Below are 16,417 nucleotides of genomic sequence, written 5' to 3'. Positions count from 1 at the left end.
GGTCCGAATCATGGTTGCATCTTCTGTGCTGTTGTCCCGCCCTTGACTCTCCCGGAAGACTTCTTTTAAAACCCTTATATTTAAAATGGGGCATCAGGACATATTGGGAGGCATTGGCCCTTTGTTTTACTTCCTTAGGCACTCAAGTGCTTGTAAGGACGGGAAAATATGTGAGACTCCTGGACAATCTTTTTTTACCCTCCTTGGCCCCTGCTCTTCCAGTTCCTCCCCCCCAAAAACTTATTACAGACTTTTTTCGTCCCCTGGGCTAGTATTCCCGTACTAATTACTTTTATTTTAGGCTTTGGAATCCTGTTATGTGATTACAATGGTAACTACAAGATTGCCTTTTTAGTTATATGTATAGGAACTTAAACCTTGATGGTTTTCTTAGTTTTTGCTTTTAACGTGATAATTGTGCTATGTTGATACTCTATAGCAATAGTTGTAATTAACTGTGCTAATTTAATAAAAACCTTCAAACCTTCATAGTTCTTTTGCTCAACCTGCTACCCCAGTTTAGACCCAGCCATATGCAAATCAGTCTTGACACTTTTCCTCATGCGAAGAGTCTATTCCGAACTGCCAAGCGAGGTCCTCCATGGACCAGAAACAAGCATCCTGGGACCGTCTTTGGGGTATTACCCCTCATCAGCTAGCTTGAATCCAGTGGCACAGTGAGCAAGGGACCCACTTCTGGGCATACCGAACCCACTTAGGGCGAAAAGTGCTAACCAAACAAATAATGGACTGAATGCTGAATAAATCATACATTCCCCCCCAGTCAAACAATCTAGGTTAAATCCATCTTTCTTTTGCTCACCATGCAACCCCAGTTTAGACCCAGCCATATGCAAATCAGTCTAGACCCTGTTCCTTATGGGAACAGTCCAGCCCAAACTGCGAAGCCAGGTCCTCCCTGGACAAGAAAAAATAATCCTGGGACCAGTTTTGGGGTATTTCCCCTCATCCCAGTATGGTTGAATCTGGTCCACGGTAGACCTGGCCTGGCATTTCGGGCTGGACTGTTCCCTTGGGGAACAGGGTCAAGACTGATTTGCATATGGTTGGGTTTGAAATGGAATAGCATGAGGAGACAAAAAAAGATGGATTTAGTCCCAGTTCTCTGTACTGGGGTGAATGTTTGACATTGTTAAACATTCTGTCCATCAGTTGTTCTTTTTCCATTTGTCACCCGAGAGGGACAGGTATGCCCAGATGTGGGTCCCGTGCTCTTCATGCCACTGAAGTCAAGCTAGTCTGGCTGATGAGGGGTGAAACCCGGAAAGCACTCTCAGTATGCTTGTTTGTGGTCCAAGGAGTACCCTGTTCCAATGGGGTACTTACTTGTCACAGCAATAGAGGTTCCGGGCCCCCAACGACTCTCAGTAGACAAGGGGACTTCATTGCCTCAACCAGTAGTGCACCAGGAGGCCTCGTTGCAGAATGGTTGAGAAAGGGGGCAGGCCCTTACCCGTTCGCTGCTAGGCCCCCCCTACGCCCCCCTCCCATGTGCTAAGCCTTTTTCGGGCTATTTGGGGTAGTTTGCGCTTAGGCCCCTGTAATTTTTTTACCACATAAGGTATGCATGACAAATATGTGTACTTTTTTCCAACATCATGGGAATTCTGAAGGTACCCAGGGTTTGTAGTTTCCCAAGGAGGGGACCCAGAAATTAGCCAAAATACAGCTAATTGTCTTTTCTTTTTTGAAAAATGGGGAAAAAGGGCTACATATGAAAGCGTCTTATTTTTTTCCCTGCAAACAAAGGGGTTGTGGTGCTGAAATCACAATGTTCCCAGCTTTCAGGGACATACAGACTTTTGTCAGAAAATCTGAATTGTTTACACAGTTTTAGCATTTTTCCGGTACATAGCCAATTATGCTATTTTTTGTGCTTTCAACCTCCTTTCAGATAATGGTAGAAATTCGTATGAAAGCAATAATGGATCCTGGAAATCTATACATTTTAGAAAAGTAGACACAATTCTGAATTCAGCAAGGGGTCATTTGTGTAGATCCCTCAGGGTTTATTTATAGAAACGAACAGTTGAATATAGGAAAGATTGAAAATTAGTTTAAAAAACAGCCATTTGTGTCAACGTTTTCACCTGTAACTTCTTCTAATTATGGCAGCTGTCTGAAAGCAATATACTGTTACATCCACTGGGCCTTTCTAGTTGTGGGGATATATAGGACTTGTAGGTTCACCAAGAACCCGACGCATCAAGAGCCAATAACTGAGCAGCATCTTGCAATGATTTTTTTTTAATGTCCAGGGTATATAGCAATTCATTTGGGAAAATATATACATGGAAAAATCGGTAGGAAAGACACCTATGTATTTCTGATATTGGAAACAAATATATAAAGTTTAGAAACAGTAGATATTTGCACATTTCAGAAATTGTGAGTACTCATACTATCATGGGAATTATAGGTCATTTTTCAAAATGACTTCTTTTTTACACATTGACTTTCATTTGGAAGGCAGAAATGCATCAAAAGTCAATAGGTAATAACAGTTGCTCTACAATCCTATGTTACCCTAAGTCTCCTGATAAAAATGGTACCTTACTTGTGTGGGTAAGCCTAGTACCCGCAACAGGAAACGGCTCAAAATGCATCGTGGACACACTTTATTTTTACAGTGAAAACTGACCCTTTTTTGCAAAGTGCCTAGCTGTAGATTTTGAAAACTAGACACCCAGGGGAATCCAGGATGGGGTGACTTGACTGGCTCTCACCACGTTCTATGACCCAGAATCCTTGGTAAGCGTAAACATTAGTAAAAAACAAATTTTCATCACATTTCTGTGGTGTAAAGTTCTGGAATTTGTGTGACTCCACAAAATTCCACCCACCCCGCATTTCCCAATGTCTTCGGAGAAAAATGGTACCTCACTTGTGTGGGTAAGTCTAGTGCCCGTGACAGAAAATGGCCCAAAACACAACATGATTTTGGAAAAGGGGGGTGGTGATGGACAGAGCTTCTGAATGATGCAGAATACTCTTACCAAGTCAAGAGATCCTGGTTTTAATCCATCACCGTTTTTTAGCTCAATGCACCATCCCAGCTCAGAACCTGGCTATACGCAAATTAGTCTGTTCCTGTCCCAGTGCATGATGGGAACAGGGCAAACCAAACTACAAAGTCAATTCTTATACTGGGAAGGAAACAAGCTTCCGGGGACCGGTTTCTGGCATCACAGCCTTCTTCGGCCCGGCTTGCTTGAATCCTGATGGTGCAATGAGCAAGGGACTCACGTCTAAGTATACCCTCCCACACATAGTGTGGATAAAACCGATTTTGGAAAAGGGGGGTGGTGATGGACAGAGCTTCTGAATGATGCAGAATACTCTTACCAAGTCAAGAGATCCTGGTTTTAATCCATCACCGTTTTTTAGCTCAATGCACCATCCCAGCTCAGAACCTGGCTATACGCAAATTAGTCTGTTCCTGTCCCAGTGCATGATGGGAACAGGGCAAACCAAACTACCAAGCCAATTCTTATACTGGGAAGGAAACAAGCTTCCGGGGACCGGTTTCTGGCATCACAGCCTTCTTCGGCCCGGCTTGCTTGAATCCTGATGGTGCAATGAGCAAGGGACTCACGTCTAAGTATACCCTCCCACACATAGTGTGGATAAAACCGATTTTGGAAAAGGGGGGTGGTGATGGACAGAGCTTCTGAATGATGCAGAATACTCTTACCAAGTCAAAAGATCCTGGTTTTAATCCATCACCGTTTTTTAGCTCAATGCACCATCCCAGCTCAGAACCTGGCTATACGCAAATTAGTCTGATCCTGTCCCAGTGCATGATGGGAACAGGGCAAACCAAGCTACCAAGCCAATTCTTATACTGGGAAGGGAACAAGCTTCCGGGGACCGGTTTCTGGCATCACAGCCTTCTTCGGCCCGGCTTGCTTGAATCCTGATGTTGCAATGAGCAAGGGACTCACGTCTAAGTATACCCTCCCACACATAGTGTGGATAAAACCGATTTTGGAAAAGGGGGGTGGTGATGGACAGAGCTTCTGAATGATGCAGAATACTCTTACCAAGTCAAGAGATCCTGGTTTTAATCCATCACCGTTTTTTAGCTCAATGCACCATCCCAGCTCAGAACCTGGCTATACGCAAATTAGTCTGTTCCTGTCCCAGTGCATGATGGGAACACGGCAAACCAAACTACCAAGCCAATTCTTATACTGGGAAGGAAACAAGCTTCCGGGGACCGGTTTCTAGCATCACAGCCTTCTTTGGCCCGGCTTGCTTGAATCCTGATGGTGCAATGAGCAAGGGACTCACGTCTAAGTATACCCTCCCACACATAGTGTGGATAAAACCGATTTTGGAAAAGGGGGGTGGTGATGGACAGAGCTTCTGAATGATGCAAAATACTCTTACCAAGTCAAGAGATCCTGGTTTTAATCCATCACCGTTTTTTAGCTCAATGCACCATCCCAGCTCAGAACCTGGCTATACGCAAATTAGTCTGTTCCTGTCCCAGTGCATGATGGGAACAGGGCAAACCAAGCTACCAAGCCAATTCTTATACTGGGAAGGAAACAAGCTTCCGGGGACCGGTTTCTGGCATCACAGCCTTCTTCGGCCCGGCTTGCTTGAATCCTGATGGTGCAATGAGCAAGGGACTCACGTCTAAGTATACCCTCCCACACATAGTGTGGATAAAACCGATTTTGGAAAAGGGGGGTGGTGATGGACAGAGCTTCTGAATGATGCAGAATACTCTTACCAAGTCAAGAGATCCTGGTTTTAATCCATCACCGTTTTTTAGCTCAATGCACCATCCCAGCTCAGAACCTGGCTATACGCAAATTAGTCTGTTCCTGTCCCAGTGCATGATGGGAACAGGGCAAACCAAACTACCAAGCCAATTCTTATACTGGGAAGGAAACAAGCTTCCGGGGACCGGTTTCTGGCATCACAGCCTTCTTCGGCCCGGCTTGCTTGAATCCTGATGGTGCAATGAGCAAGGGACTCACGTCTAAGTATACCCTCCCACACATAGTGTGGATAAAACCGATTTTGGAAAAGGGGGGTGGTGATGGACAGAGCTTCTGAATGATGCAGAATACTCTTACCAAGTCAAAAGATCCTGGTTTTAATCCATCACCGTTTTTTAGCTCAATGCACCATCCCAGCTCAGAACCTGGCTATACGCAAATTAGTCTGTTCCTGTCCCAGTGCATGATGGGAACAGGGCAAACCAAGCTACCAAGCCAATTCTTATACTGGGAAGGGAACAAGCTTCCGGGGACCGGTTTCTGGCATCACAGCCTTCTTCGGCCCGGCTTGCTTGAATCCTGATGTTGCAATGAGCAAGGGACTCACGTCTAAGTATACCCTCCCACACATAGTGTGGATAAAACCGATTTTGGAAAAGGGGGGTGGTGATGGACAGAGCTTCTGAATGATGCAGAATACTCTTACCAAGTCAAGAGATCCTGGTTTTAATCCATCACCGTTTTTTAGCTCAATGCACCATCCCAGCTCAGAACCTGGCTATACGCAAATTAGTCTGTTCCTGTCCCAGTGCATGATGGGAACAGGGCAAACCAAACTACCAAGCCAATTCTTATACTGGGAAGGAAACAAGCTTCCGGGGACCGGTTTCTAGCATCACAGCCTTCTTTGGCCCGGCTTGCTTGAATCCTGATGGTGCAATGAGCAAGGGACTCACGTCTAAGTATACCCTCCCACACATAGTGTGGATAAAACCGATTTTGGAAAAGGGGGGTGGTGATGGACAGAGCTTCTGAATGATGCAAAATACTCTTACCAAGTCAAGAGATCCTGGTTTTAATCCATCACCGTTTTTTAGCTCAATGCACCATCCCAGCTCAGAACCTGGCTATACGCAAATTAGTCTGTTCCTGTCCCAGTGCATGATGGGAACAGGGCAAACCAAGCTACCAAGCCAATTCTTATACTGGGAAGGAAACAAGCTTCCGGGGACCGGTTTCTGGCATCACAGCCTTCTTCGGCCCGGCTTGCTTGAATCCTGATGTTGCAATGAGCAAGGGACTCACGTCTAAGTATACCCTCCCACACATAGTGTGGATAAAACCGATTTTGGAAAAGGGGGGTGGTGATGGACAGAGCTTCTGAATGATGCAGAATACTCTTACCAAGTCAAGAGATCCTGGTTTTAATCCATCACCGTTTTTTAGCTCAATGCACCATCCCAGCTCAGAACCTGGCTATACGCAAATTAGTCTGTTCCTGTCCCAGTGCATGATGGGAACAGGGCAAACCAAACTACCAAGCCAATTCTTATACTGGGAAGGAAACAAGCTTCCGGGGACCAGTTTCTGGCATCACAGCCTTCTTTGGCCCGGCTTGCTTGAATCCTGATGGTGCAATGAGCAAGGGACTCACGTCTAAGTATACCCTCCCACACATAGTGTGGATAAAACCGATTTTGGAAAAGGGGGGTGGTGATGGACAGAGCTTCTGAATGATGCAAAATACTCTTACCAAGTCAAGAGATCCTGGTTTTAATCCATCACCGTTTTTTAGCTCAATGCACCATCCCAGCTCAGAACCTGGCTATACGCAAATTAGTCTGTTCCTGTCCCAGTGCATGATGGGAACAGGGCAAACCAAACTACCAAGCCAATTCTTATACTGGGAAGGAAACAAGCTTCCGGGGACCGGTTTCTGGCATCACAGCCTTCTTCGGCCCGGCTTGCTTGAATCCTGATGGTGCAATGAGCAAGGGACTCACGTCTAAGTATACCCTCCCACACATAGTGTGGATAAAACCGATTTTGGAAAAGGGGGGTGGTGATGGACAGAGCTTCTGAATGATGCAGAATACTCTTACCAAGTCAAGAGATCCTGGTTTTAATCCATCACCGTTTTTTAGCTCAATGCACCATCCCAGCTCAGAACCTGGCTATACGCAAATTAGTCTGTTCCTGTCCCAGTGCATGATGGGAACAGGGCAAACCAAACTACCAAGCCAATTCTTATACTGGGAAGGAAACAAGCTTCCGGGGACCGGTTTCTGGCATCACAGCCTTCTTCGGCCCGGCTTGCTTGAATCCTGATGGTGCAATGAGCAAGGGACTCACGTCTAAGTATACCCTCCCACACATAGTGTGGATAAAACCGATTTTGGAAAAGGGGGGTGGTGATGGACAGAGCTTCTGAATGATGCAGAATACTCTTACCAAGTCAAGAGATCCTGGTTTTAATCCATCACCGTTTTTTAGCTCAATGCACCATCCCAGCTCAGAACCTGGCTATACGCAAATTAGTCTGTTCCTGTCCCAGTGCATGATGGGAACAGGGCAAACCAAACTACCAAGCCAATTCTTATACTGGGAAGGAAACAAGCTTCCGGGGACCGGTTTCTGGCATCACAGCCTTTTTCGGCCCGGCTTGCTTGAATCCTTATGGTGCAATGAGCAAGGGACTCACGTCTAAGTATACCCTCCCACACATAGTGTGGATAAAACCGATTTAGGAAAAGGGGGGTGGTGATGGACAGAGCTTCTGAATGATGCAGAATACTCTTACCAAGTCAAGAGATCCTGGTTTTAATCCATCACCGTTTTTTAGCTCAATGCACCATCCCAGCTCAGAACCTGGCTATACGCAAATTAGTCTGTTCCTGTCCCAGTGCATGATGGGAACAGGGCAAACCAAACTACCAAGCCAATTCTTATACTGGGAAGGAAAACACAACATGGACACACCACATTTTCACAGTGAAAATGACCCTTTTTTTTTGCAATAGCTGTAGATTTTGAACCGTAGCTCTGCCGGCACCTAGGGAAACTTAGCAAACCTACACATTTTTGAAAACTAGACACCCAGGGAAATCAAGGATAGGGTGCTTTGACTGGCTCTCACCAGGTTATGTTCCCCAGAATCACTTGCATACCTACACATTTGTCAAAAAAACACATTTTCCTCACATTTCCCTGGTGGATAGTTCTGGAATCTCGGGGATGCACAAGATTCCACCCACCCCGCGTTCCCCAAAGTCTTCAGAGAAAAATGGTACCTCACTTGTGTGGGTAGGCCAACTGCCTTCGGCAGGAAAAGATCCAAAACGCAATGTGGACACATCACATTTTCACAGTGAAAACTAACCCTTTTTTTGCAAAGTACCTAGCTGTAGATTATGAACCCTAACTCTGCCAGAACCTAAGCAATCCTAGCAAACCTATACATTTGTGAAAACTAGACACCCAGGGGAATCTAGGATGAGGTGACTTGACTGGCTCTCACCAGGTTCTGTTACCCAAAATCCCTTGCAAACCTAAAAATGTTTCCAAAAATACAAATTTTCCTCACATTTCTGTTGTTGAAAGTCCTGGAATCTGTGTGGATCCACAAAATTACACCCACCCCGCTTTTCTCAAAGTCTTTTGAGAAAAATGGTACCTCACTTGTGTGGCTAGGCCAACTGCCTTCGACAGGAAAAGACCCAAAACTCAATGTGGACAGATCACATTTTCACAGTGAAAACTGACCCTTTTTTTGCAAATTACCTAGCTGTAGATTATGAACACTAACTCTGCCAGCACCCAAGCAAACCTATACATTTGTGAAAACTAGACACCTAGGGAAATACAGGATGGGGTGACTTGCCTGGCTCTCACCAGGTTATGTTACCCGGAATCCCTTGCAAACCTAAAAATGTGTCAAAAAACACATTTTCCTCACATTTCTGTGGTGCAAAGTTCTGGAATCTTCAAAGATCCACAAATTTCAACCCACCCCGCATTCCCCAAAGTCTTCTGAGAAAAATGGTACCTCACTTGTGTGGATAGGCCTTTTGCCCACAACAGGAAACAGCCCAAAACGCAACATGGACACACCACATTTTCACGGTGAAAACGGACCCTTTTTTTGCAAAGTGCCTAGATCTAGATTTTGAACTCTAGCTCTGTCGGCAGCTAGGGCAACATAGAAAACCTATACATTTTTAAAAACTAGACACCCAGGGGAATCCATGATGGGGTGACTTGACTGGCTCTCACCAGGTTCTGCTGCCCAGAATCCCTTGCAAACCTAAACATTTGTCAAGAAAAACACATTTTCCTGGAATCTACATAGATCCACAAAATTCAACACACTCAGCATTCCCAAAAGTCTTCCAAGAAAAATGGTACTTCACTTGTGTGGGTACGCATAGTGCCCGCAACAGAAAACAGCCCTAAACACAACGTGGACACACCACATTTTCAAAGTGAAAACTGAAACTTTTTTTGCAAAGTGCCTAGCTGTAGATTTTTAACCCTATCTCTGCCGGCACCTATGAAAAGCAAGCAAGACTATACATTTTTGAAAATTAGATACCCAAGGAATCCAGGATGGGGTGACTTGTCTGGCTCTCACCAGGATCTGTTAGCCAGAATCTCTTGCAAACCTCAAAATGTGTAAAAAAATAAATAAAAATAACATTTTCCTCACATTTCTGTGGTGGAAAGTTCTGGAATCTGCGTGAATCCACAGAATTCCACCCACCTGCATTCCCCAAAGTCTTCCGAAAAAAATGGTACCTCACTTGTGTGGTTGGGCCTAGTGCCCACAACAGTACACAGCCCAAAATGCAACGTGGACACACCACATTTTCACAGTGAAAACTGACCTTTTTTTTGCAAAGTGCCTAGCTGTAGATTTTGAACCCTTGCTCTGCCGGCACCTAGGGAAACCTAGTAAACCTATACATTTTTGAAAACTAGACACCCAGGGGAATCCATGATGGGGTGACTTGTCTGGCTTTCACCAGGTTCTGTCACCCAGAATCCCGTTCAAACCTCAAAATTTGAAAACATATTTTCCTCACATTTCTGTTGTGGAAATTTCTGGAATCTGTGTGGATCCACAACATTCCACTCACCCCACATTCCCCAAAGTCTTCTGAGAAAAATGGTACCTTACTTGTGTGGGTGGGTCAAGTACCCGCGACAGGCAATGGCCCAAAACCTATTGAGGTTTTGCAAGGGGTGTCCCATGAGTTTTTGCGGCAGGGTTGCAGTGTCATGCCTGTTTTGAAAGTGCACTTTTTGAATCTGCTCACGTGCCCTCACCTGATCAGCTGGTCCGTGCTCTCTTCAGTGACGTCTCCACTCGATGTTCCTGGAATCTTCATTCTACACAATCCAGTTTTTTTCCCCATATCATTATTTCCGTGCAGCAATGATGGCGCACATGCCACCGATAGCCATCCTGCGCAGCGTCAGTCTGCATGCCGCCATCTTGGGTGTGGTAAGGCTGAAGCCCCTTCCTTACGTACAACCATGATACAAGTGGGAAGTTGCACTTTTAGTGAGTCGTTCTCATGACTACCTTTGTTTCTGATCTTCCGGTCTCGGCAAGAGCTTGTGGAGATTTGGTTTTCGCAGCTGCATATGTCTTGAAGATCAGACGCATCTATAATCCCAGGGTTTTACAGTGGGCTTCTCGTCAATATCTAATTTCCACGCAGTCTACTTTTGGTTGGTTGTGGTTTTCTACACCACAGGATAGATATATACACCTTAGAGAGGACAAGTACCTGCAAAGTAGGCATCGTGAGTTACCTGGGACTTGTGAAAGATTTCGGGTGAGGAGTCGCTCACCAAAGGGAAGCACCTGTTTTTCTCAGTGTTTCTGTAATTTTTTAATGTTCAGTGCTATACTCCTTGCTGTGTCCTGCATTAAGAGTAAGGGTGGGCGGACATTTCCGTTCCGCCACGGAATATGTGATAATTTGCACCTTCCACCTTCCGCAAAGAAGGCGGAAAAACAGGTCAAATTTCCGCACATTCTCGGGCGGAACAGAAGTTGGCCGCCTGCCCGCCTCCCACTTCCCGCCCACCTCCCGCCCGCCTCCCACCCGCCTTAATAAATTAGATTTACAGGCTAAAATAAAGTTAAATAAAACTTACCTTATTGACCTGCAAAATTCCCCATTGCGGCTTCTTCTTTCAAACTGTGCATGCGCGGGAGCCTGCCCATGCGCATTCCTCGCCAGTTTCTCAGAATGTTTGTGAGTGGAATGTTGGTGAGTGTGTGAGTCAGTTGGTGGATGGGCTGAGCAGCAGGAAGGCTGTTCCTGGTGGGGCTCTGCTTAACATCTTACCAGCTTATCCTGAATAAATCTACTTGGAGAACTTACATAGAATTGGACCATCTTATGTTTGCTACAGTTAGGAAATGTAGTGATTTCTCAGGCAATACAGTACTGCATGAGTTTTAGTCAATCTGAGCAACTGTTTGCTGTGCTCACAATGCAAGATAAAGATACCAACTTAAGATTTAGCCAATATTTCATATTCTTTAACATATAAAGAGCATTTTACAATTTCAGTGTTGCTGTCTTAGGAAAACTCTAAATCATGCCTACAACAGTAAAGAGTAGATAAACTGAAGTTCTGTGTCCAGCTTCCACCAAAACAGAACCAGGTGTAGATGCTTAGTAAGGGTGTGTAGTCCCTTAAACACTCCTTTTCAGATGTGTCCTGGCTAGCCTAGCAATGTTGTAGGTTTGTGGGGTGGAAGTAGATTTTCAGGTATAAAGAGGGGCATTTAACAAGGTTTTTACTTTTTCCTGTAATAAAATAGACCTTCTAGCAGTACTGTGGGTGTTGGATGAGGGGTAGGAGCAGAGCCGCTACTCAGCAATTATGTGTTGTCTTTTGAGTTTGTAGAGCAGATATGATGATACAGGAGAACCTGGTTCAGTCAATAATATCAGTTTCAATATTGTAGCCTGTTTGGATCAAGGCTTAATTCTTCCCTTCAGCAAGCTTGTACTCTCACCACATTCTGGGGCGGTGGATTCATAAGAGCAATGACAGACTGGCAATTGGAAAAGCAAGAAATAAATTAAGTACCTCCTGTTTGACTAGTGATATTTACTACTTGTTACTCAATACATCCCTTAATAAATGTATGTGGCACCTTATTGTGAGCATGTCTATCATCTGTCAATGTGATCTTCTTCTCGCAGAGTGCTCACACCAACTAAATTCCGAGTGGAACGCTGGAGCTTTAGTTTCATGGAGCTGCTTAATGACCAGAGAGGCCGACAGGAGTTCATGCAGTTCCTAGAGAAAGAGTTCAGTGGTAAGTCTAATAATGTATATTTCTGATTGTGTATGTCTTAGTGTAATGTATGTTTACAATGAGTATTGAGGTCTATCAAGTGAGGGCCATTGCCTCCTCCAAACTCCAAAAGCTAAACAGACTTGATGTTATCCATTTTAAAATAGAGCACATACACTTGTATACCACAGTACAATAACCTACTCAATGTAACATAAAATGAAAAATAAGGCACAGGACAACAGAACAGTCAAAACAGAACACATTACAACAACCAGTGTACAACCCAACATCACATTGTAGTAATGCAGCACAAACACACAGCATCACAAAAAAAAAACAGAACTCATCACCATCACAACAAATGGCAACACAGCAAATATGCAAAAACATGTTGGCCTTGCTAGACAACTCCAAAAACCTAATACCGGACTACCTTATTTACCATCAATAACATGACATAGCACCAATTAAAAATTGTTTATGATGATTAGCCCTCGCAGTAGTTAAATATGATAATTTCGACGTTATATTGCATAGATTACATTTCAAGAGGGCCAGATCTGTTATCTGCCCACAGCAGCAGTACCAGTTCTTAATATATCATTTTTAATGGAGAAAGAATGTCTCTGGTAAACTGGAATTCTTAATCCTGCCACAGCTTGAATATATTTCCTCAATCCAATAATTTCATTTTAATCAGCAATTTGTTCTTCCAAAGTGTCACTTTGATTTCTTCATAATTTAGGCCTTCATTATCAGTGGCTTGTTGAAATTCACATTATTTCCCTGCCCAAGGGTTACTGTTAGCAGTGAGCTGGTGATTTGGGGGCTTATGAAATAACTTGAAGATACAGCCTTAGGAACAATCACACATATATATCAGTTCACGATAGTATTGAGTTACTGTGTTGTAAGGTGAGGAGAACCACCAACCTCCCCCAAGGATATGGCCAAAGCCAACATAGAAATTCACAAAATCCTCAGCATACGTCTGTAGAGTGATATTAAATATCAATGCAAGTATACACAAATTATAAACACAGTTTCAGAAATCTTCTCTTTCTTTTATTCTTTTCTTTCTGGTCAGCCAACACGTGTTTTGTCGCGAAAACTGGGAAATCGTCCTGCGACTTTCCCAAGGCTGAGTAAACAAAAAACTAAACAATGGCCATTGTGACACCACACATACAACTGGTGTGCACAATCTAAATTCAGATATAAACGTGACCCAATGTGCAAGTGCAAAGGCTTGCACATGGTGGACCTATAGTCAATGATGGTGACTTTGTGAGCATCAATTTGTGAAGATAAAACAAACTATTGTGCAAGCATATTTCATATTAAAAAACTCTAAATCAAGGTGATGGAGAAAAACCTATTGATTAAAAAGCTCCCAAAGCCCGAAACCGTATAAGGGCATCTAGACCAAGCCACAAATACACATGACAGAAACCATAAAGAAACACCTGGGCCATGTATGTCAAACCCTTCTCTCATTGTTATGTTATGTTAGGCAAATTTTTATAGCGCATGACTCACCCGGGGTCATCTTGGCGCTTACCTACTGAAAAGAGGGTGGAACCAAAATCAGATTGATGCATAGATTCAAAACAGAAAAGCTTTTAATTGTTTTCTCAAGACAGTATATGAGGAGCATTCCCGCAATGCAATAGGCAGTTGGTTACAGTACCGTGGAGCAAGGTAAGAGAAGGCTTTGCCCTCTGTGCGACTAAGACTTATTCAGGGGACTTTTAGAAGGGCTAGAGAATTAGATCTAAGGTTACGGTCAGAAGCCTGTTTGGTAAATTTCTTTTGCAGATAATAGGGGCCTTTGCTGTGTAAGGCATTGTATATGAGGCAGCAGATCATAAAATTGGATTTCTTCCTTACTGATAACCAATGGAGCTCTCTCAGCAAGGGGCCTGAGAGGGAACCTGGAGGGCGATTCAGAATCATTCTTGCTGCAGTATTTTGAATGACCTGCAGTTTAGCAAGTAACGTCTCACCTACTTCAGCTAACAGAGCATTTCCATAGTCCATAGCCTGGACCAGGGTTCTACGGTGTTTGGTGGGCAGATAGGGCAAAATCTTGCGTAGGAGACGTAAGCTATAATAACAGGAGCTAGTAGTGACCGCAATGTGGTCTTTCATGGATAGTGTCTGATCAAGTTTTAATCCAAGATTTTTCACAGATTATGTAGGGATGGGGGCAGCTCCCAGCTGAGACGGCCACCAAACCTCCGTCCAAATGGTTGATGCTTTCCCCATTAGCATAACCTTGGTTTTGCTAGTATTCAACTGAAGGCAATTCTCCGTCATCCAGTTTGAGATGGCGAGCATACTTGCTGAAAATCACATTTTCTCATCTTCTTTGTTGGAACCGATTGAGAACATAAGCTGAGTATCGTCAGCATATGAGATTATCTCAAACCCTAATGGTTCTACAATGTTTGCCAAAGGGGCCGTATAAACATTAAATAGTGTTGGACTTAGACAAGAGCCCTGGGGAACTCCCTTATCCAGCCGAGTTTTCTCTGAGAGGTAGGGGCCTAGCATAATCGTTTGACGTCTATCCAACAAAAAATTCTGCAGCCATTGAGGGCTAGTCCTTGAATACCACAGGAATGTAGTCTCTCCACGAGCTTTGAGTGTGAAATGGTATTGAATGCCGTGGAGAGATCAATGAGGATCAGGACTACTGATCCTCCAACATCCATAACCTGCCTCAGGGAGTCAGTCACTGCCAGGATAGCGGTCTCAGTGCTAAAGTCTGTCCGGAACCCTGACTGTGAGGGGTCCAGAATTGTATTAGACTCAAGATATGAGCTTAGCTGCCTATTTATTGCGGTTTCCAATTGTTTGCCCAGCAGGGGTAACAAGGATATTGGTCGATAATTACTGAGTACCAGAGGGTCGGAGGTTGTTTTTTTTAATATAGGTGGTACATATGCTTCTTTCCATGGGGTGGGAATAATACCTGATTGAATTGAACATTTAAAAAAATTGAATTTCAGGAGTACAATTGGTAGACAGAAGGGCCATTATCCTGGGAGGGCAGGGGTCCCATGGCGAGCCAGATTTGGCAAAGGATTGTGAATTGGTTACCTCCTCTAACGTGATTGTCTCAAACTGATAGAGGGTACTAGCTGTCGATATCCCCAGTTCTCCTGGCCCAGTAAGGAGATCCGGCTTCTGGGACTTAGTAGTTGGAAAGTTAGCATAAATATGCTCAATTTTTTCATGAAAATAGACTGCTAACGAGTTGCATAGTTCTTGAGATTCCGCCGGGGATTGTCTACAAGCTTGTGGTGATAAAAAGTCCTTAACTATATTGAACAGGTCTTTGGATGAATTGCTGGCCTGGTCAATTTGATTCATAATAAAGGTTCACCTAGCGGTTTTTATTCTTTGATGATCACTGGACAGAGATAGTTTGAAAGCCTGTCTGTCCAGCACATCTTTACTGATTCTCCATCGTCTCTCCAGTGTTTTGCACTTGGATGTATCAGTTTTTAGCTCGGATGTGTACCAGGGGGCTGATTGCCGCCGCTGGACTGAGCTATATTTTTTGGGAGGGATTGTGGAGTCCAGTGCTGTTGCTAAGGCAGAGTTGAAACCTTCCAACATCCCAGAAATGTCAGAGACGTCTGAGCCACTCTCAGATGTATGGGTATGGAATACCTCCTAAAAGGTTTTCAGGGATAGGTTGTGCCAAGGTCTACGCAACTCCTTCTGTCCTGTGTTCCCTGCTAGGATCGTAGTAGACTGAGATTGACTGGAAAACATGACCATTGAGTGATTGGTCCTTGTTAGGGGATAAGAAGAGTAACAGGTGAGGTGATCAATGTTAGTAAAGATGACTTCCAGGCATGGCCAGCCTGATGTGTAGAGCCGGTAACCCTTTGGGAAAGTCCAATTAAATTAAGACAAGTTATAAGTTTGTTCACTTCTGGGTTGGCGAAATCTTCACCATGAAAGTTAAAATCCCCCAGCAAAATAAATTTGCTGGAACCTAAGACTTGCATGGCTATTTGCTCAATCAAGTAAGTGGAAAAATTAGCTCTAGGTCCTGGAGGCCCATAAATCAGTGCTCCATTCCAACTATCTGTAAGTGACATGGTTATTTTAAAGATACCCAGTTCCAAGCTGTCATTGCATAAGGTAGAAGTCCATTGCACCTTAAGATGGTTTTTGAAAACTATGGCAATGCCACCCCTCATTTTTGCATCCCTATCTAGATGTATGAATTTATAACCATCCGGGATGGCTAAAATGATCGATGGGTGGTTTGTGGGATTTAACCAAGTGTCAGTGAAAGAACAGAGCTCTAGGGAGT

The 16,417-nt window shown here is 44.0% G+C and overlaps 1 protein-coding gene across 2 annotated transcripts in view; it reads left to right on the top strand.

Moving 5' to 3' along the window:
* Positions 1 to 16,417, top strand: part of RGS11 (regulator of G protein signaling 11) — a 2,073,835-nt gene that overhangs the window by 1,513,411 nt on the left and 544,007 nt on the right. For both annotated transcript variants that reach the window (XM_078664273.1, XM_078664274.1), the window contains exon 13: positions 11,984 to 12,099. In XM_078664273.1, coding sequence (XP_078520399.1) covers positions 11,984 to 12,099 — 116 coding nt within the window. The remainder of the gene's footprint in view (positions 1 to 11,983; positions 12,100 to 16,417) is intronic.

This window comes from Lissotriton helveticus, chromosome 10, assembly GCF_964261635.1.
Source record: "Lissotriton helveticus chromosome 10, aLisHel1.1, whole genome shotgun sequence".
In the NCBI taxonomy this organism is placed as follows: Eukaryota; Metazoa; Chordata; class Amphibia; order Caudata; family Salamandridae; genus Lissotriton; species Lissotriton helveticus.
The sequence above is the reverse complement of the archived record's forward strand: the minus strand, read 5'-3'. Positions and strand labels throughout refer to the sequence as shown.